The 22,166-nt window shown below is 51.3% G+C and overlaps 1 protein-coding gene and 1 long non-coding RNA gene across 3 annotated transcripts in view; one reads left to right on the top strand and one right to left on the bottom strand.

The window, feature by feature from the left end:
* The window catches only part of LOC308606295, a 34,193-nt gene extending 32,638 nt beyond the window's left edge, over positions 1–1,555 (top strand). The window contains exon 4 of the long non-coding RNA XR_014013794.1: positions 1,279–1,555. This is a non-coding gene — a long non-coding RNA (uncharacterized lncRNA). The remainder of the gene's footprint in view (positions 1–1,278) is intronic.
* The window catches only part of ZDHHC7 (zDHHC palmitoyltransferase 7), a 28,493-nt gene extending 7,636 nt beyond the window's left edge, over positions 1–20,857 (bottom strand). Inside the window, exons 1-4 of one of the 2 annotated variants that reach the window (XM_081216975.1) lie at positions 20,648–20,857; positions 8,738–8,823; positions 7,291–7,414; positions 5,538–5,859 (exon numbers count right to left, since the gene is read on the bottom strand). In XM_081216975.1, coding sequence (XP_081073101.1) covers positions 5,538–5,852 — 315 coding nt within the window. In that variant the 5' untranslated portion in view covers positions 5,853–5,859; positions 7,291–7,414; positions 8,738–8,823; positions 20,648–20,857. The remainder of the gene's footprint in view (positions 1–5,537; positions 5,860–7,290; positions 7,415–8,737; positions 8,824–20,647) is intronic. The other variant, XM_081216974.1, reaches the window with a different exon arrangement.
* Positions 20,858–22,166: the final 1,309 nt, after the last annotated feature.

Below are 22,166 nucleotides of genomic sequence, written 5' to 3'. Positions count from 1 at the left end.
AGGGGTGCAGTGACAAGGAAGGCACGGGGAGACGGGGGTGCAGTGACAGGAGGGCACGGGGAGATGGGGGTGCAGTGACAGGAGGGCACGGGGAGACGGCAGGCACACTGCTGGCAGCAGGAGCTGCGCTGGAGCTCCTTAAAGCCCACTGCCCGGCTGCACGGGAGCCCGAGCCAACCTCTGCAGGGCCAGGGCCGACACCCACGTCTGCAAAGCCCAGCAGGCGCGTGTGGAGACCCAGGACCACTGGCTCCAAGGCCCCCGGGGAGCCGGACGGGCAGCCCTGTCACCAGCAGGAGTGAGGCCCCACAAGGTGCCCCGGGTTCGGGGGGCAGCACAGGAAAATGGGACGGTTCACTGTCCGACCCTCCCCTGCAGCTGACTGCCCTCCAGATGGGCACTGGTCAGTCCCCCATCTTAACACAGGGAAGCTACTGTGGTCAAGATCCTGGCCTTAACATACCACCTGTCTCCATCTACAGTGTAAAAAGCGTTCAGGGTTTAAAGGCTCATTTTTGAGAATTTACATCAGAAGGTCAGGTCCAGCATTTTACTCAATTTTCCCAACACCCTCTGAAGTCTTTCTGGTCCCTCAACCCAGCCCACCCCACGCCTACCGCCGGCCCCGTGACACTCTTCTGACTTCAGCAGCTCCCACCTCGTACGGCCGCTCCTGGTGACAGCTCGGGTCACATGTTTCATAAGATGATGGAACGGACCAGGTTTAGCCACACACACACACACACACTGCTTCCACAGTACAACACGTGACCTGACACACTTCTGCGGAGCACGGCACCCCACGCCGCCCGCTGGTTAGAGAGCGCTGCTGCGACTGCTCACAGGACAGGTGTGCGTCTCGAGGGGGAGACACGGCAGATAACACGTCACAACCAGCCCGCGGGGAGATGAAGGCACTTTCTGGTCCTTTTTGCGGCTCAGAGCCCTGGGCAGGCAGCCCCTGTCTCCCACAGTGCCTCCCGGTGACTCACCCAGGTCCCCGCGGCTGGTGATCTACGCTTCGATTCCGTACTCCGAGATCTCGCAGGCCAGACACGGAGCAGAAGGGCGGGCCCGGGGCCGCTCAGCACCGGGTCTCACCAGGTCACACCCGAGGAGCGCCCGCTCCCTCGGCACCAGTGGGCCCCTCTTCGCTCCATCAAAGAAACCTTCCGAACAGCTGAGGCACGTTCCTCAAGCTCGCGTTCGCCTTCGAACCATTTTCAGGGCATGTTTTTTCTAAGACGCATCTTGCGTGTTTCATCTGTGTCTCACCAGGACTGTGATCCCTGCCACAGCCATGCCTCCTACGCCAGTACGGCCCAGACGGCTCCCGTTGGCACAGCGTCCTCCTGACAGCTTTTCCATTTGCTGCTGCTGCTGCTAGCGCCCGACCTCTCACACCCGCACCCACCCACCTCTGACCCGCCCTGGAGCAGGAAACCAGGTGCCCGCTCTTAGGAAGAGTGGTCCCGACCACGGCATACATATATCCAGGGAAGTTATGATTTGCAAAGCACACTTCCCCCCCATATCTTTCCATCTTGACCTCCTGGTTCCCTCCCTGTCATGCATTCTGGATCCCCAGGACCTGACCTAGGGGCACAGGAGCATGGCACTTCCTCTAGGTCTACCTATTAATCCATGGGCAGCACAGCGGATGAGGAGCGTGTTAAACCGCGTACGGGGATATAAGCTGAAAACCCCAGAGTGGAAGGAAAGCCACAAGACAAAGGACCGTGTTTCTTCAATTTAAAAAATCCCAAGGAACAAGAGGGGACCACCGAGGTGAAAAATGAGACACGTCAACCAGTCACAAAAGATAGATCTTATTTGGATCCTGATTCAAACAAAATATAAAAGGACTGAGACGACTGAGGAGACATGGCCTCTCACTGGACATAGTAAGGAATTCTTCAACCTCTCCACACGAGCCACTGGCGTTGTAGCCATGCTTTTATAAAGAAGAGCCCTTTTGGGACTTCCCTGGTGGCGCAGTGGTTAAAAATCCGCCTTGCCGGTGCAGGGGTCGAGCCCTGGTCCGGGAAGATCCCACATACCATGGAGCAACTGAGCCCGCACACCTAGAGCCTGTGCGCTGCAACAAGAGAAGCCACCACCACAAGAAGCCCGCACACCGCAACGAAGAGTAGCCCCTGCTCACCGCAACTAGAGAAAGCTCGCGCACAGCAACGAAGACGTAATGCAGCCAAAAATAAATAAATAAATAAATAAATAAATAAATAAATAAATAAATTTATATTTTTTAAAAAAGAGCCCTTTTTAAAGATACAGTTATTTACAAATAAAGTTTTATAATGTCTGAGATGTACTTCCAAATATTCTGGAGAGGGAAAGAAAGGGAGTAGGCGAGGATATCGCTGACACGAGAGGGACCACGAGGTGATGAGCAGGGTTCACGACCCTCTTCTCTCCACTTCTGTGTACAATGAAATGTCTGTAAGAAGTTAACAAAAAAGCAAGGGCTTTGGCAACAGATAACTGTTCAGACCTCAGCTTTGCCTCTTGCCAGCTGTGGGTCTCACCTTCTGACGTGATCTACACCCACCTCCGCAAGGTGCTGGCAGGTTAATCAACGCCCAAAGGTGTCCCAGGGCACCCGGAACGGGACCAACAGCTCCCAGCACAAAGGCTCCTTAGTGGGCCCTCGGCACACATCTGCTGATAAGGCTGATGCTTGTACAACAAGGCTGGGGACAGAGGAGAGCAGGCTCTGGGTGCGGGGCAGTGGGTGGCCTTGCACAATTTCATGCTTCTGAACACTGAGACTCACCTCCAGAGGTGAGCTTGCTGCCTTGTGATCGATCAGCTCCCTGATCCATCCGATGTCAGACACCCCATCTTCCTTTCTGCTCCCCCTCAAAGTACCAATAACTTCTCAAGAAACAACCCAAGCCAGAGCCAATCCTAGCAAAGACTGACTGTTCCTAGTGGCTTAGTAAAAGGACGTCCAGCAGAGGACTGGCCTCACCCCGGGGGGCGTGATGGCTCTCGTTCAGCCCAGACTGGACCCCGTGTTGAAGGTGATCCACAGAGAGGAGAAAGCGGACACCCGACCCCGCTGGCCACGCAGTCTCCCCCACACTGTGCGTCTGGAACCCAACGCTCCCAATCCCCTCTGGTGTGAGGGGCCACCGTCTTCACTAGGCGGCAGAGGGCCAGGATGCCGGGAAGGACGGGGGTGCCTGGGGGCTCGGTCGGCCTCTCCCCTGCCTCCTTCCCGAGAGCTTCCCCACCCCAGTCCCAACGCCTGCCCGTGGCCAGACGCACCCCTGCCCTGGGCTCCTGACACCCCGCAGGGTGCCCTCGGTTCTATTCACACCGACTCGGGGTGGTTTCTGTAACTTGCCACTGGAGTGCTGACACGTGGCATGGCGGAAACAGTGACATCCAGATGTCAAGACGGAGGACTTGAATGGACAGTTCTCCAAAGACCTACAAATGGCCGAAAAGCCCAGGATCATTAGTCATCAGGGAAATGCAAATCAAAATACAGTGAGGGGGCTTGCCTGGTGGCGCAGTGGTTGAGAGTCCGCCTGCCGATGCAGGGGACGCGGGTTCGTGCCCCGGTCCAGGAAGATCCCACATGCCGTGGAGCGGCTGGGCCCGTGAGCCATGGCCGCTGAGCCTGCGCGTCCAGAGCCTGTGCTCCGCAACGGGAGAGGCCACAGCAGTGAGAGGCCCGCGTACCGCAAAAAAAAAAAAAAAAAAAAAATACAATGAGGTATCACCTCACAGCCATCAGGATGGCTCTCACCAAACACATGAACAGTCACCCGAGGAGGTGGAGAAGCAGGAACCCATACGCTGCAGGGGGGACTCTAACGCACTGCAGCCGCCATGAAAAACCACCCTCAGCAGTTCAACGGAGCGTGAACATATGACACGGTACTTCCACTCCTGGGTCTCTCTACCCAAGAGAAATGAAACATAGCTCCACACAAACCCGGTCCACAAATGTTCATGGCAGAATTGTCCATAACAGCCAGAAAGTGGGAAGAACCCTGATGGCCACCAACGGATGATGGCTATAAACAAAACGTGGCCCATCCGCACAGTGGAACAGTCTTCAGCCGCGAAAAGGAACGAAGCACTGACAGTGCACGGTGTGGATGAGCCCTAGAAACCTCGCGCCGATGAAGGAAGCCAGACGTCAAGGCCACGTATCCTTGTGTGATTCCATCTATGTCATCTCTCCAGAACAGGCCAATCCAGAGACAAAAAGCACATCAGCGGTTACCTGGCGCTGGGGGACCTGGGGGGTTGGGGCAGTGACGTCTAAGGGGTGAAGGGTTTCTTTTTTGGGTGATGAAAATGTCTAAAATGACTGCGGTGATGTGAATACATGAATACCATCGAACTATACTCTGCAAAAGGGTGAATTTTGCAGAATGTGAATTAAATTTCAATTTAAAAATGCTTGCATCCAGGACTCACACCCTCCCCCACCTCACACTCCGGCCCTCAGCACTTCCATCCAGCTTCTCGGCAGCGAAACAAGTGAAGCGAACACGCCCGCTGGGAGCAGAGGCTGCGCGCTGCACACACGTGCTCCCTGACCCCTGGCTTGCGGGGCTTCCTGGAGAGGTGTGAGGCCTCTGCCCCCGGGAGAGGGGCTGTAGCAGGAGTGGGACCACGGGGGGAGGGAGGCCTACACTGGTCAGAAGACACAAGCACCGTGACGAGAGGGGCCCGGCCGGGTAGCCCTCCCTCCCCCGGCCCTGCCAGGCACACTGCAGTCCGGCACCTAGGCACCGATGTGGTGGCCTCCTCGCCGAAACGCCTACAAACGATGGACCCAGCCCCGTTTTCAACATGCAGGAAGATGGCTGACACTACCAGGGCTCTTCCTACAGCAAACTTAAAGATAACAGCTAACGTCTAGCCCAAAGAAGTTAAATTAAGTTGCGTGTGATCAAAAGACAACTGGAAAGATTCGTAAAGCGGTGAAACCTAGATGCCACATCACTCAGCTTTCAGTCCATACTTCAGAGAAACAGAAGTATTTAAAGTAGAAAGGGGGACTTCCCTGGCGGTCCAGTGGCTAAGGCTCCATGCTCCCAATGCAGGGGGCGTGGGTTTGATCCCTGGTCAGGGAGCTAGATCCCACATGCCACAACTAAAGATACCGCATGTCACAACTAAAGATCCCGCAGGCCGCAACGAAGATCCTGCAAGCAGCAATAAAGATCCCACGTGCAGCAACTAAGACCCAGCACAGCCAAATAAGTAAATAAATATTTACAAATAAACTAGAAAGGATTTCAGGCATTATTCAGTACACTTTCTTCATCTGAATAAACAGCTCAGTGGAATGCCTTCCACGAATATACCGTGACATCACCTCTCTCTGGGCGCTGGGTTCTCTCCAGCGAAGCCACGAACAACGCCACCAGCCTGTATCCAGGAACTCGTGAACCCCGAGGCCACGGAGCACGAGGCCCACCGCCCGGTGCCGCTGGCGCCTCCCCAGCCCAGACCCGGCCGAAAGCCCCAGCAGGAGGGCGGGTACTCACGGGGTCGGTGAGCATGGTCCTCAAGTGAGAGGACAGGGCGAGCACCGCCAGGCAGTTGAAAACGACTCCATTGACCACGGAGTACCAGAAGTCTCTGGAAGGCAGCAGCATGACGAACGTCACCACGAAGTCCGCGTACACGACCAGCAGCCACGTCACGACAGCACAGGTCATGCCACAGCCGTCGCGGATGAACCAGACCCTGTCTGCCCCGTCGGCCTCGGATGAAGAGGAGGAAGAGTCGTCGTAGTTGTCATTCTCGGTCAGGAGAGGATGGTGTTCGACATCCCGGAGCCGGTGTCCTGATGACGGCATGGCTTCCCTGGAGGGGCGTGGGACACAGCTGGTGAGGCTCCGGGGGACACTCGGTCACCTGCACTGGCCCCAGCCACACTGCACGAGGACGACACGGGGTAGGAGCTAGACACCCTTGGCACCCAGGCTCCAAGCCCGGGGGAGACGAGGCCTGGGGTACCACGGCCCCATCCACGGTGCCAAGGCCCGACGGCCCGCAGCGCACACGTGCCAGCGGCTGAGGAGAGGCTGACAGACAAGGGGCTCTTGCACTGCTCGTCTCCACCCCGGCCCACGACCACAGAGCCCACGGGTCTCGCCTGACCTCTTCCCTGTTGCACTGAGTTCTTCACTCTCACTTCTCCCTTGTTCTGACTGTGACAACCTGCGACCATGTTTTTGAGGCCGTCTTCTTTAATTAACTCTGTGCTGTTTCTAGAACGCCCTTCCTCTTTCAGGCTTTTAACCGTTTCCTTCACTTATCTGTTCTTTCGACAACTCTCCCGTATTTCCTAATACCCGAGAACACGTAGGATCAGAAACTAAACGAAAACTTACACTTTTCCTGGCAAACATTTTGCTGCTTCTTCAAACCTATAACCTCCTCTCATCAGTGTTTGATATGAGTAGTAATACTCATGATAAATAAAGAAAGGGAAACAGAGTCAGTTCATTTGGCCTTGTTGTTCGTGCAGGGGATGGAAAAACACTGATAGCACTTTATCAAACGACCCGAGGGCTTTCTCCACTCAGACGCGGCTTCTTTCAAACAAGCACAGAGCAAGCGACTGTGGTCCCCCGAACATGGGGCGGGGAGGGGGGATAAGAATGCTCCTGGGGTCGGGTCTGCTACAACTGATTCACAGCATCCGCTTTGGAATCTTGGCATTACTTTCTTCCTTAACTGTAACTAGAGCACGGTAATGATGAAAACATTTACTGAATGAATGAATTTGCTGATGAGAGTTCCTTCTGCAAATATTTTGCAGAATTCCCTCTTGATACAAAGATACTGACTAGTACAAGACAGAAATGAAATTGTTCCCCGCAGTCTGCTCTTAGATCAGACAAAAATAGTTTTTAAATTACTGAAATGAAGAAACTGAAGATAAGAATTTGGGTAGCCCCGAACCAGCCGCTTCAGCCAGCACATACTGGACCCGACAGCTGCCTTCCTGCCAAGGCCTCTGCAGAGCCCCCTCCCTCTGCAGAGGCCACCCGCCCTGCAGCGCCCGAAGCTTCTCTCTGCCAAGCAAGTCATCCTGCAGAGGCAGTCCTCCTGCCTCTGAAGAGCACTTTGCAAAGGGACTCTGAACATCAGACACGGCTATCTGGAGAGGGTGCTGGAGCGTGGTCCTGTCTACACCACTGCAAAGCCTGATGCCGTCAGGGGGCTGAGACTCTCTGGGAGGAGGACCGGCTCAGCAGCTCCACGGGCAGTGCGCTCAGCACTCCCTACCTTGAGAGGGCGTCTGTGTCTCAGCCCCGGGCTGGCTGTCAGCCCTCGTGGGAAAGGCCTGGGTCTTCTCTCCGGGCTCCCCGTTGGGTGCCCGCACGCCCCTGGGCTCACGGCAAGTGCGCATCTGTTTACAGGCAGACGCAACAACGTGAATTGGTCCCCGTCTCAGATCCAGAGAGTGGCCTAGTGATGGCCACAGAAGTTTTTTAGTGAATCATAAATGTTCATCAAAGCCTTAAGCTGAAAAATTCCTCTGACCAGAATCCCTCTGCTCTATGGCTACTCCTCAGGTAAGACGCTTTCTATGAGAAACGGGTGCCCGCCTGCTGGGCAGTGAGCCATCGCTGCGGGGCCACGTGTCCAGAGACAGGCTAGCTTTTTGTCAGAGCACACTTGTGCAGCCCGAGTTCTGCCTAGAAATCAGGACCTGAGTCTTCTGGACGCCTGACCCAGTCCCGATTAACCTTCCTGGTTGAGGCGCTGGTGACGGCAGCCGCAGGCCTCCCCCGGGGGTGCAGATGGCAGCTCTATTTGTGAGGAAGGGTGACCGCACACATACCAACCCCAGTGGGCGGGAAGGGACATTCCCAGAAGCACGTTAGGATGCTGAGGCGTCACGCCTGTGTGCTTCAGAGCTGAATTTGTAAAATCCACGAGAAGGCAAAGGGAAAACAATCTGATACCCAAAAGTCACTTCATTTGCAAGAAAGCAGTCGATGAACACAGCGAGGTTAGGCTGAACACACTCAGTTATCTGTCATCAAGCGCAGGCCCCTTCCGCTGAGTCACAGCACTTACGCTTCATTAATGCAACAGGAAGGGAGGGGAGGAAATGAAGAAACAATTCCTCTACACTCAACTCATCTGGAAAATGCTGGGAACACATGAGCAAATGGCACGGCAACTGGCGATGCGAAGCCAGGACTAGGGCACAGCCTCACTCTGCGCTGATACCACCGCTGGTGACTGAATACTCTGCGAGATCACGTCTGAAAAAAACCTGAGAGCGCTGTGCACTGACCGACGGTGTTTCTACTTTAATGTCCAGTTTAATGGGATTCAGTCTACACTCCGGAACCCGAGCTGTTCATCCTCGTGTTAAATCAAGCCCCGTTTCCCAGAACACTAAGAGCAACACTGCGGACCTCCATTATTTAAGGGACGACCACTCAGGCAAAACCTTCCAGTGGTTTACATTTGAGAACTCCCCTCATCTTGTAATACCTGCTAATAACTGATCATTTCCCTTCATGGAATCTTCCTCCAGGGACCACTCTCCTTTTAGCGTAGGTGGTCAGCAAACCAAAGACAATACGTGAAGAAAAAGATCTACTTGTCACCATTAACCATCTGAACTGCCCGTATGTGCCTTTTCAAAGGTGTGCAAGTTAGTGTCAGCTGTTAGAGAGGAAACAGTGATTAGAGACCTAAATAAATAATCACTTACCTCACAAACTATTTTTAGACATTACTTGAACATTTTGTGCCTTTTCTTCAGGATCTTAAGGTGCATACTGTCCTATGTGATAGGATCTGAAAGATAATAAAATCTGATTAGAAAAGTTACTTATTTTATGACCAAAGTGCATACTATTTCTTAGTGCATGATTAATTTTTGGAGCACACATAACCAATGTGACGCCTCACACCTGAAGTTCCGTTATTCAGAACTATCTTTAACTATGAAATCACGACTCCTCTAGCTTTCCGTTACTAGTAAACTGATTGACAATCCTGAAAATTAAGTAATTTATTTTAAACCTGTCCATTTTACCCTCTTGTTACTTTAGCCCTGGTTTTAAATACAGATCTCTAAGCCAAAATCCCTGAGAAAGAGCCCCAGGGATAATCCAGACCAAATCTGCTCAACCTGCATTTCAACAGGCAACAACTGTTCACCGTTCACCAGCCACAGCAGAGGAATTACAGAAAAGACGAGAGAAAGAGGTGAGAGGTGCACCAGGCCCTGCTGGGGGAAGGTGCCCCGGGGGAGGGGACACGGTGCACGAAGGAGCGGGTGGAATGACTGAGGAGCGTCCCAGTCCGGCAGCATCTCCCACTGGGTGGGCACGCAGACGTAGCCTCCCTAGAAGCACTCATCTGGCCCAAGAAAAGAGGCCGGAAGACACCAAGATGCAGGGTGTCCCCCTCCCAGAGAGGTCAGATTGCTGCCAGGTTTCCCTAAGACCAGGGCCGCCAGAGGACAAAGGACCATGGACACAGACGCTCCAAGCAGACGCTCCTGGTGCATCTCATCTTAAATATGAACCAAGAGCCAACAGATGTTCTGGAGAAAAGCTCACACCGGTCTCATGAAAGAGCCCCAGAAAGAAAAGAGAAAAACAGGAATTCAGAGCAGGCATAATGCACAGAGAAGAAAACTTAAGGTGAATTAAGAGACTGCATCTGTGAGACAAAGAGGAACATTCTGAGAACTTCCTAGTTATTGAAAAATAAAAATATGATGGTAGAATTTTTTAATCTTACAGACAGGATTGGAAGAGAGAATGGGGAAATTTCCCAGAAAGGAGAACTAAACGACAAAGGGGAAGGGGGGAAGGATACACCTGGAGTTTGGGATTAACATATACACACCACTGCACAGAAAACAGCCGACAGGGACCTCCTGTATAGCACAGGGAACTACAGTCGATACCTTATAATAACGTACACTGGGAAAGAATCTGGAAAAGAAGAGAGATACATATATATAAAACTGAATCAGTCTGCTGTACACCTAAAACTAACACAACATTGTAAATCAACTACTGTAAATCCACTAAAAAACAAAGAGAAGACAAAGACAAAGACCTTAGGAGAGGAAATAAAATGAAATCAGAGGAGCAATCCAGGAGGTCCATCTTCCAAACAACAGGTCTGGCAAAGGCTCCCCCAAACGAGACGTCCTTCCTCTGCACAGCTCCGCTGCCAGCCAGGCCGGCGGCCCCGTGTGCCTCGCAGCCTGTCCGCTCTCTTTGCATCTGATATCCTTCCAACGTAACATGTTTCCCTCAGCAAACCCTCAGTTGGTGTCTGTTTTCTGAAACCAAGACCCCTGACTAGGACACCAGGGGGCTGGCGTGGAAGAGGGTGAGGGGACTGGGGGGTCGAGGGGTGGGCAGGGTGAGCTCCCCTGGTCTCCTCCCAGTAACTGCGGGCTGCTCGCTGCTTCCTGACCGGGAGTGCCCCCTCCGCCGGGCCCGGCTCTGCTGTCAGGCTCCCCTGCCCACCCGACCCTACAAGTCTCCTCAGGACCCGTCCTCCCTCCACAAGTGCCTGGACAGCCTCCCCGCACCCGTCACCGCCACCCTGCACACCAAAGCTTCCCTAGCCTATCTGTGGCTCTGAGTCCCCTCTGAACTTTTCAGTAACAAATGTGGCTGTGAACCACAAGCTGCTTAAACTAACGGGAGGTGACTTTTAAAATATGGCATTTATGTGTATATATATATATATATATATATATATATATATATATATATATGGTAACTTTATTCAAATATCTATTCAATAGCCAACAGCTTTAAATGCCAAGTAACATGCTGAACCAGTAATGCCTAATTATGCCTAGTAATACTTTAAACTTTTCATTCACATTCATTTTGAATATCTTCAAATGAGCTTATGTTAGCACTGTTTTAAAAGAAAACCGGCTTTGCAAAACGCAGAACTGCCCATCGCAGTCCTCAGGTCTACAGCAGAATCTCTACAATGAGACCAAATCCCCAGTTACTTTTATAAATTTTAAAAAATAACCAAAATAGCAACCACTTCGGAAAGCGGTCTGGCACTTTCTCAGAGTTAAACCAACACCCGCCCTGTGACTCGGCAATTCCACTTCTAGGTATTTACCTCTAGGTGAATATGAACACAAAACATGTACAGAACTGTTCACGGCTGCTTCATTCATTACAGTCACCAAACCAGAACAACCCAAACATCCCTCACCAGGAGATGAATAAACAAACCATGGTATATTCATACGAGGGCATACAAAAACGAGGTGGCGGGATTACGGATACATGCAACGATGTGGATATACCTCAAAAAATCATGCTAAGTGAAAAAAACAGACAAAGAATATGTACAGTAGGAGTCCATCTCCATGGCACTCTGAACCAGGCGAAGCTAATTTATTTTGAAAGAAATCAGAACGGGGTTGGAGCACAAGAGGGAATGACGGAGAGCCCAAGGTAACTTTCTGAGTTGACAGAAAGGGCAGCAGGCTACACAGGCACACGCACTGTCAAACCAAATTCAATGAGCTGTTAAAATTATACACTTAAAGTGGTGCATTTCACTGTACGTTAACTATGCCTCAATTAAAAAATGAACGGGAGAAAAAATAACCAGCACAGGTACACGTGCAGGTGTAAAAGGGTGTAGTAACCGCCAAGTTCTAAGTGCTGCTGAAACCGTTCTCCCCCTGGCCTTCCGAGCCAGACCCTGTCACAGTTTACTTTTAACAGCATCTTCGGGCAAGTGTCAAACTCTTCCCCTCACTTTTTTCCCCGTGTCTATAAACAGAAAGTGCATTTCTGATAAACAAACTGAAAACAAGTAAACAAAAGACATCAATATACTTTGGTGATCAGTTGCTACAAAAAAGAATGAAGATCCAATGATTTTCACTGTTGCAATAAAAGGAAATGTCTACCCTAGAGTCTGGTATTCACGTGTACGTCAAAACACTGCGTAAACTCATCACTGTTTTACTATTCATACGCCCACTGCTGACCTACAAGAACCAGGAATAAGCACATCTCTGCTTCAGGCACAGTAGCAGCATGTGAGGCAAACACAGGCAGTGAGATGTGCTGCATTCAAGCGTGGGGGCGGGGCCTCCAAGCTGCAGACGCCACGTGAGGCCCAACGATGCGTGACCTCAAACAGGCCCTCAGCCCACGAGGGCTCATGGGAGAGAGAGGCAGGGACCAGCCTGGTGAAGGATGTGCTCGGTGTTATCCTCAGTGGCAGGCAGAAGGCTCTGAGGGAGAGAGATGACAATCGCTTATCCCGTCCAGAGGAACCAGAGAAGTGTCGGTTAGGACGACAGCAGGAGTGGGCCCCCAGGACAGGCAAGATCCGCACAGGAGAGGACAGTGCGGGAGGCACAGAGGCTGGAAGGGGAACCCGCGGGCTGCAGGGCCCCCGGGCTCAGCGCGAGGGAGGGCGGGAAGGCAGGGAAGGGGGGGCCGGGGCCCCGCACAAAGCACTCTGAAGGCCGAGCTAGGCAGCCTGGAATTCCGTACGTCTTTCTGCTGCAAAGGGAGACTGGAACTTCGGTCAACAGACAAATGTTTTAGAAAGATAACTGGTGACAAACTAAGATTAGGATGGAAGGAGGAAGACGGGAGGCAGCTGCCATGCCCCAGAGCAGAGCTGACAGAGGCAGGGCCAGCAGGGGAGCAGCGGGGCCTGAAGGGGACGACGAGCAGGGGTTGGGAGCAGGAAGGCTGGCTGGTGCAGACAGCACACCAAGGGGGCCGCGACCTTTTCCCAGCAGTTTCGGTAAAGAGCCAAGAGCTTGCAGACTGGGTGGTGAGAAAATTAAAGAAGCAAATTTGTTTAAATGTGGTTAAGTGAAGGACATATGTAGCTGGAAGGAAAAAACAATTTTCAATTTCCCCTCTTACGTATTATCTCATTTAAAGCTACAACGGGGCTTCCCTGGTGGTGCAGTGGTTGGGAATCCGCCTGCCAATGCAGGAGACACGGGTTCGAGCCCCAGTCTGGTAAGATCCCACATGCCACGGAGCAACTAAGCCCGTGTGCCGCAACTACTGAGCCTGTGCTCTAGAGCCCGCTCTCCACAACAAGAGAAGCCACCACAGTGAGAAGCCCGTGCACTGCAGCAAACAGTAGCCCCCGCTCTCTGCCACTAGAGAAAGCCTGAGTGCAGCAACAAAGACCCATTGCAGCCAAAAATAAATAAATTAATTAAAAACAAATAAAGCTATGATGAACCTTTCAACAAGACAGAATTCTATTTATCATGTAAGCTGACTTCATCCTCACTGGCTCCCAACAGACAGAATTAACGTGGCTTCTGCAACGAATTTTAATTTGTGTAACAAATGATTGCTTTGTCCAAGTATTTAATTGATGTGATACCTTGTTTTCATTTTATATAAAACCCTTTATACTGTTCCACTAAATATCTTTATTAGTAAAACAATAATAATAAATAACATTAGAGGATGGGACCAAGATGGCGGAGGAGTAGGATGAGGAGCTCACCTCCTGCCACAAAAACGCTGAACACACATCTGCACGTGGACGACTCCCACAGAGCAGCTCCTGAGCGCAGGCAGGAGACCTCAGACTCCCGAAAGGGCAAGAAAACCTCCAGGTAACCAGGTAGAACAAAAGGAAAAAGAGGGCTTCCCTGGTGGCGCAGTAGTTGAGAGTCCGCCTGCCGATGCAGGGGACGCGGGTTCGTGCCCCGGTCCGGGAGGATCCCACGTGCCACGGAGCAGCTGGGCCCGTGAGCCATGGCCGCTGAGCCTGCGTGTCCGGAACCTGTGCTCCGCAACGGGAGGGGCCCCAGCAGTGAGAGGCCCGCGTACCGCAAAAAAAAAAAAAAAAAAAGAATGGAGTATTCAGCCAGCCTGCCCCAGTGCCTTGGCTCCAGTGCGTTCACTGCCACTGCAATTATGTTCTTACATGTTCCTTCCATCAATCTGCAGTCATGAAAGACTTAGTTTGTGCTTTCAAACCAGATCAGTGATGCACGCCATATGAACCAGTATTTTCTTCTCGAATTACTGAATCTGAAGAACAGAATATTAACCTTTAAGGGAAAAAACCAATGGAATATTAAGTGAACAAAAGCCAAGTCTCAATAGCATGCTGGCACACTGTCTACACTGTGAACAGTAAACTTATGTAACCTTTCCAGAAAGGTCTTTCATACTAAAACAAAACAGGGCAAACTGAGAAACACACAGGGAGCCGAGGCCCTGGGAGAGGAAAGCCAATCTCGCGGTGGGGGGTGGGGAGGGGATGGCACCGGGCTTTTCCCCATCCCGGCAGCCACTCTTCAGCCCCCTGCCAGGTCCTTCTCCTCCACAGACATCGCAATGTGGTGGTGCCTGGGCTGGGTCCTGGGTTGTCCTCTTTAGCCACATGCAGTCTAAATAATCTCACAGGATCTCAGCTCCATGTAGTTTGAAAAGATGCATGTGGGAAACTGCCAAATGAGTAATGCTGCGTTACTGGGTGTCTCCAATCCATTACTCAACACCTCCACGGTAGGGTCAAAGCAGAAAGCCCTCCCCCCACCCACACCGTTCTGACCGTACCTTCTCGTCTCTATAAATGGCACCACCATCTAGGTGCCAAGGTCAAAAACCAGGACACACCCTTCATTCCACTCTTTTCCCAACCTCCCCACACCTAACCCAGGTCCTGTGGGCTGGACCTCCAACACCGACCCAGATCAAGGCTGCCCCGCCCGGGCAGCACAAACCAGTGCTCCGTTTCCACACTCACTGCCTCTGTGCACCCACTAACCCACTCCCCAATCAGCACCCAGGCCCAGTTTTTACAGATATAAGTCGGATCCTGCCACTCCCTTACCTATTAAAACCAGCCAATCGCTGCCTTTGTGGTTAGAATAAAACCCAAAGGCCACCCTGTGGCTACACAGCCCTACCGGGCCTGGGGCCTGTGGACCTCACCTCTTACCTCCCCTCCCACCCGGGCTGTCTCGTTCCTCCGTCATCACCTCAATAGAATGTTCTCGTAATATCCCCGGCACACCCCGAACTCTGCAAACACTTGTTGAGTGAGAGAAGGAAAAGCAAAAACAAACCCCACAGGAACTGGAAAGGAGTAAGAAAGAGGGTCAAAGTGGGAGGCCTGGGGTGGGGTGGGGTGGGATGGGGTCAGACGGTCCGGGGAGCTGAGGGGGGAGAAACGTGGACGGGTTAAGGGGGGAGAGGGAGGAGGGGAGGAAGGAGAGAGACCCACGCTGGCAGGGCTTTTCCGGGTGTGTCACTTGGAGCACACAGGCTGCACGAGGCAGCCTCAAAGGCACGTGTACACAAATGCCAAAGCTTCCACCTTTATCCCCATACCAGAGCCACAGCCTGAAAGTCAAATGGAGGAGCTATTTTTAAAAATCCTGACATGGTAACTAAACCCTCAAGAATTCCAAAGCCAGAGACAAAAAGAACCCCAGAGTCCCCAAATCCTTCAAGTGTCCCGTCCCAGGGAAAAGCTGAGCCTGAACCAAGCTGGTGAATCCCCGCCTCTTTCCTTATCTTCCTAAATGGGGTTTCTTTGTTTAATAGGAAGTGAACTTTTGTAACATCAGACTTGCCCAAACCTGCAACACGAGGCGCGTCTGACCGCGTCTGACCCACTCACCGTGAACCCAGCTCTCAGATGCAAGTTAACGACAATGTAAGATACTGGAATGTGAAAGGACAGGCCAGTTACTGAACACCTGCCGTGTGTCAGGACCTTTGTATATATCGTGACGGTGAACCCCGCCACTATCCCGAAAACGAGGTGCTCGCTGAGGGATGAGGAAATTGCACCTTCGAGCTGCCATACCTGCCCAAGCTCACGGCCAGCAAAGCATGGAGTCGGGGCTGTTCTGACTCCAAAGCCCACGCTCTTCCATGAAAACATGCCACCTCCCTGAGCACTTGGTTTCAGAAAAGGCGTTCCGTAACGTGGACACTGAATCTGGGAAGTATGGACCGCTAAGCATTCAAAACGTTCCGACCAGAAATCCTGTACGAGCCTGTCTCAGGAGACACTGGAAGCTTCTCTACCCTGCTTGCCCCTGCTTCTTACTGGCTCAGCAAACGCACTGCGCCCTGTCCCAGAATGACCCAAACCAGCAGCTTAACACAGAGCCGGCCTCTCCTTCCATTTCCTGGTAACACTCCTCACACAGCCAGTACTTACTAAGCACCTCTTAACCTCTGGACACAAGGCCTCCTCTTCCCGCATTCCTACAAGCCGCCCACGCTTCCTGCTTACAGCTCTGACCCTTCCCTTCCCACCTGTCCCACAACCCAAGCTTAGGCACCCTCACCTCTGGCTGTACCTCTGTAGAACCCTAACCAACAGAGGCGCCAAACCTTGGGACCATGGCATTCAAGGCGCCACTGGATCTGGCTCCCCTGCCCTTCCAGGCTCTTGCACGCAGCGTTCATCCTGGTTCCCCTGCCGGGCCTGTCCACACCTCTGTGCTTCTGCTCCCGCTGTTTCCTCCAATTAGAAGACTCTCGCTCTCTGCCTATTTACCACGCACCCACTATGTACAAACCACTGCAGGGTGAGTGTGTTCAAAACTATGAGGTGCTGTACCAATATGAGGCATTATCTTGGCCCCATGAAGAGCCTGCATTTATTAGACAATTATTAAAATTCTACTAGAGGTTTTTCAAGAATAGAATGAAGTAGTAAGCAAGACAAGAATACATCTGTAGATAGAGGCAAAGAAGTGAGTGAAAGAGAAAAAAAATCACAGGCAAGTGAGAGTAAGTGACTAAATGCCGTCCCCTAACAGGCAGACCGAGGTACGGACACATGTTAAACTGGAAAGGAGGCGTTTTCCCCTCCTCAGAGGCAAGGGGAAGAAAAAGACCGATGGGCATTCAGAGATGTCTCAGCTGGAATGGAGTCAAAGTGGAGAGAACTCTCCCAGCAGCCTCTGCTCCGTGATCTATAAGGGAGAGTCCTTTGTCAATGGTAAAGCAAAAAAAGTGTGTGTATATATATAATATATATACACATATACATACAATTTTAAGTGAGGTATAGTTGATTTACAATATATGTTTCAGGTGTACGACATTCACAATTTTTAAAGGTTATATTCCATTTATGCTGCAACCAAGGAGCCCTGGAGCCACAACTAAGGAGCCTGCCTGCCACAACTGAGGAGCCCACATGCTGCAACTAAAGAGCCAACGAGCTGCAACTAAGGAGCCCACCTGCCGCAACTGAGACCCGGTGCAACCAAGCAAATAAATTTTTTAAAAAATAAATAAATAAATAGGCTATATTCCCTGAGTTTTACAATAGATCCTTGTAGCATATTTATTAATGATGGTTTGTACCTGTTAATCCCCTACCCCTATCTTGCCCCTCCCCTTCCCTCTCCCCACTGGTAACCACTGGTTTGTTCTCCTATAGCTATGAGTCTGCATCTCTTTTTAAAAAGTATATTTTTAAGGAAGGTACCATGAATGAAGGAAGGATGCTGTGTAGTAAAGAATTTAACCATATGCTCAAAAGAAGGTCTGGGCTTTATCGTCGGCTGACAATCTGATTTAGGGTGGGGACTGGCCACACCAGAAAGACCAACAACATGATTTAGGGTGGGGCTCTGGGTCACGCAGTATCAGTTAACCTGGAAACTGAGATCAACCCTGTGGGCGGTCAATCAATCAATCATTTATGCCCGTGTCATAGAAGCCCAATAAAGACTCCAAACACCAAGGCTCAGGTGAGCATCCCTGGCTGGCAATACCCAGTGCTCAGTGTCTCGTGTCAACGCCAGTTACGTGCCACGTTCCAACTCCTTGGGGAGAGGACAGTGGCAGCTCCATGTTTGGTACAGCCCCAGATTCTGTCCTAAGAGCCGCTTCACTTGGCTGATTTTAATACACCATAACTCTGAGCACAACAGCCTTCAGTGAGTTCTGTGAGGCCTTCTAGCTAGTAATCGAACCTGAGGGTGGCTTGGGGAACCCCCAGACTTGCAACTGGTGTCAGAAGTGACGGTGGTCTTGTGTGGACTGTGCCCTCTCAACTCTGTAGTTGACCAACTCTGCAGGTGGCCCAAACTCTTCTTGGGTGCTACAGCTGAAGGGTCACACACAAGTTGTTAACCTGACCCTGGAAACTGGCTTTGGGGACAAAAAGGAGCAAGAGTGAGAGTTTAGACTCTATACTTTATGCCCTGCTCTAGTGTTCGAACTTTTTTTTTTTTTTAACAAAACAAGCATGTATTACCTCTATAATTAAAACACTGCTTTTAAGAAACATACCCCCAAAAAGCTGCTTTAAGAAAACTATCTTGTAGAGTTGCTCAGCATGGATTGGAGCAGGGAAATTCTGGAATCATCAGGAAAACTACTTCTCAATTCATCCCAAGCATTAACTTCTTATGTGAACTTACTGCTCGTTCCATTTCCTCAAATTAACAAAGATTATGTGATTTATGTCACCAAAGGGTCCAAGCCTTGCAGGTAACAGTTTCAGTAAGAATGTAAAAGCATGTCCAGACTTTTGACTGGCTCGAGACTGTTCTTACACAAAGTGCCTTTCAGTACTTTCTGTCGCTGAGAGGGTCATTCTATTCGTGCTAATATTTGTCCTTTCTAGAAGAGGATTTCTGCTTTCATAGTGCATTGATTAGCAAGGCTGAAAATTCCCAATTTACTCATTGTAATCGAGGCAGGCTGTGAGTCATTGGTTAAAAAACAACAACAAAAAAAAACTTCTGTATACATCTCTACCCACTTTGCTTTGACATGAGATGTGTACATAAAGAATCCCAGGTGTTGATTTATGATTTAGGAAATCACTATCAAATAGTCTCATGCTCCTCCACCTCACAACTTAAAAGCCCACCTACCAGCCTCACTCCTGAAAGCACACAATCCAAATAATGTCAGTCACTCGACCCTTCTATTTACCAGAATCTTCAAGAGGTGCAATTTAAGACGTCTGTTCCATTCCGTTTTTCAAATATCCCAAGAGCCTTTCTCTTTAATCATGTATTCTGGGGCTTCCCTGGTGGTCCAATGGCTAAGACTCCGCGCCCCCGATGCAAGGGGCTTGGGTTTGATCCCTGGTCAGGGAACTAGATCCCACATGCCGCAACGAAGAGCTCGCATGCCGCAACGAAGAGCTCGCATGCCACAATTAAGTTTGCATGCTGCGACGAAGATCCCACATGACGCAACTAAGACCCAGCGCAGCCAAAATAAATATTTTTTAAAAAAGTATTCTGACTTCCTAAGAAGCAAATTTAGGGCGTGGGCTTTCTCTAGCTGCGGCGAGCAGGGGCTACACTTCGTTGTGGTGCGCGGGCTTCTCACTGCGGTGACTTCTCTTGTTGCGGAGCACGGGCTCTAGGCGTGTGGGCTTCAGTTGTTGTGGCATGCAGGCTCAGTAGGTGTGGCTTGTGGGCTCTGGAGAGCAGGCTCAGTAGTTGTGGCCCAAGGGCTTAGTTGCCCCGTGGCATGTGGGATCTGCCCAGACCAGGGCTTGAACCCGTGTCCCCTGCATTGGCAGGCGGATTCTTAACCACCGGGCCACCAGGGAAGTCCCCAAGGTGACTTTCTAAAAAGGTGACTTCAGATAAGTAAACCTTAAGACAGTATCAAAAAGATGAAATCTGACTTTTAAAAAGGTGACTTTAAGCAAATAAAGTTTGTGAAAGTATCAACAGATTAAATTCATCATCTTTAAGGTGAAGAGTCTAGGAAGAAATATACATTGGCCCAGATTTCTAGACCACTTGACACAGCAGTGGTGAAACAGATAAACCTACGTACGCTACGTACAGACACTAAGCAGCCTGCAAACGTTAAACACTGGAGCATTGCTTGGACAGCCCTTTACACCACCTGGTCAGTAAGAGAAGCTGCAAAGCAGCTACATCAACAGTTCTTAACCGCCCCCCCAAAAAATCTGGTTACCCATAAGCCAATAAAGTGTGTCCATCCAACAGCGAAACGAGACTTAGTTTCAGCAGCAATGACTCCTCAGGAGAGATGAGCCTCGGCGACAGCAAGAAAAGATGCAAACATTGCCCTGAAGGCTGACCTGACTGTCCCAGGTGCCCTGGCAGGCAATCCCCCAAAGACCACTGGCAGGGGAACGGAAGATAAGGAAGGAGGTGGGCAAAGAATAAAAAAGAAAAATTAAAACTTACACGGGAGGCAAGAACTGGAGCATTCACTCGAGAAGCCATGGGCGACGTTAGAGGAAGCCCACTGTGATGCATGCCTATAAACTACTCCCTACAGCTTACACAGGACTTATTGCTGCCACTCTTCTGACTCCAGCGACAACCCCGTTATCAGTTATTAAAGGAGAAAACCGTGGCTCGGAGACCTGAGTGTCACACCCAAGGTCAGGCAAAAAGCTGGGGCTGCAATTCGGGCCCTACCCCGAAAGATGAACTAAGGAGTGACAAGGAGACACCTGGAAGAGAAGTCAAGCGCTGGCTGGCACAGAGGTACCCCGAGGAACTCGGGAAGGTCGTAGGTGCGGGGTGGGGTGGAGGAAAGGGAGCAGGGGGCTCGGGGCTGGCGGACGGGGGCCTGGAGTGGCCGGGAGACCCGGGCGCGAGCTGCCCGCCCCGGCTCAACGCACTCACCCGAGGCCCGGGCGGGGTCGCCCAGCGCTGCGGCTCCTCCCGGCCTGCGGCGGCGGCGGCGGCGACTGCAGCGGCCGAGGCAGGGACGCATCATGCGGCCGCACTCATGGCCGGGCCGGAGGGGGCCCCGCGGCTCGGCTCGGTCCTGCCGGGCCGGTCGGAGCGAGGCGGCCTCCGAGCGGACACGAGAGACAGAGCCCAACCTGGAAAGCTTGGCGGCACGACCCCCGGAAGTGAACCCCGCGTGGTCAGCGGCGCCGCGTTTGCGCAGTTCCGTTCGCGCCGCTCCCGGCAGCGGAGAATGGGTGCTTGAGGTGGTTTGCTGGGACTCAGCGGCCGGGATCCCTCTGGGACAGAGGGTCTTAAAGACTGACAGTTCCGAGGGAAAGGCGGCTCTTAGTCGCAAGGTCCCCTCTCTAAAATAAAGGGATCCATCCAAACTGAGGTCCGGAAGAGAAAGGATGAGGGCTACGTGCTACCGCAAGGTCCAAGCCGCGCGGTTAGGCTTTTTGACTCGGGGAGGAGTTCTTGCCCGGGTTTACTGAGCCCGCGGTGGCCCTTCCGAGCCAGCGTTAGGTGTGACCTGTACGGCGTGCGAGGACGGAACACGGGTTAATGGAGAAGCGCGAGTGGGAACGACGGAGCCAGAAAGCACGTGGGGAGTAGGGGAAGCGCCGTTGGATGCGCGGTTCCTGATTCGCTGAGCCTCTGGTTCCCCTCTGAGCGACCTGGAAACCATGGCATCCCAGCGATTCCTTCCAGATGCTAAGTCCTAAGTTTTTTGAAGGTGGAAACGTGGTTGGGTTTTGTTTGGGGTTTTTTTCGGGTGGGGGTGGTATTTCCTACAATATTTGGGACAATTTCCGCAGGGCTGGGAAGTAGGCGCTCAGTGTTTGTTATTAAACTCTTTAAGTACCCACTAACTTGTAAGATTGATTAGAAACAGTAATTGGAACTGCGGGATCTATCAGACTCTCACTGCCTGCCAGCCACCTTTTCACAATGTACCGTTCTTACTCCCAGGAACGCTCATCCAGCCAAGCTTTTGGAAGTAAGGTGTGCGTTAATCATCAAAATTTGAACTTTAAAAGCTTAAAATTTTGTTACTATACCTCTGCATTCACAGAGGGGCTATACATTCAGTCAGCCCTCACTGAGCCTCCTATCTCCCGGTCTGTTTATTCCCACAAAGAAGAAAAGTGGGGTAGGCGTCCAATCCGTGGTCAATTCTTTTTGCATAGGCTGAAAGAAAGGATGATTGTCTTTGGAGAACATCAAGACTACAAGTGCCTGCTATGCTTAAGATATACTTGCTATGAGCAAGTTAAGAGTATCTTTTTTTTTAAATTGGAGTACAGTTGATTTACAATATCGTGTTAGTTTCAGGTGTACAGCACAGTGATTCAGTTATACATGTATATACGTATGTATCCGTTCTTTTCCAGATTCTTTTCCCTTATAGGTTATTACAAAATATTGAGTAGAGTTCCTTGTGCTATACAGTAGGTCCTTGTTGGTT

Source organism: Mesoplodon bidens, assembly GCF_964165515.1.
Source record: "Mesoplodon bidens genome assembly, chromosome: 18".
NCBI lineage: Eukaryota > Metazoa > Chordata > Mammalia > Artiodactyla > Ziphiidae > Mesoplodon > Mesoplodon bidens.
Note: the sequence above shows the minus strand (reverse complement) of the source record. Positions and strands in the feature narration are given on the sequence as shown.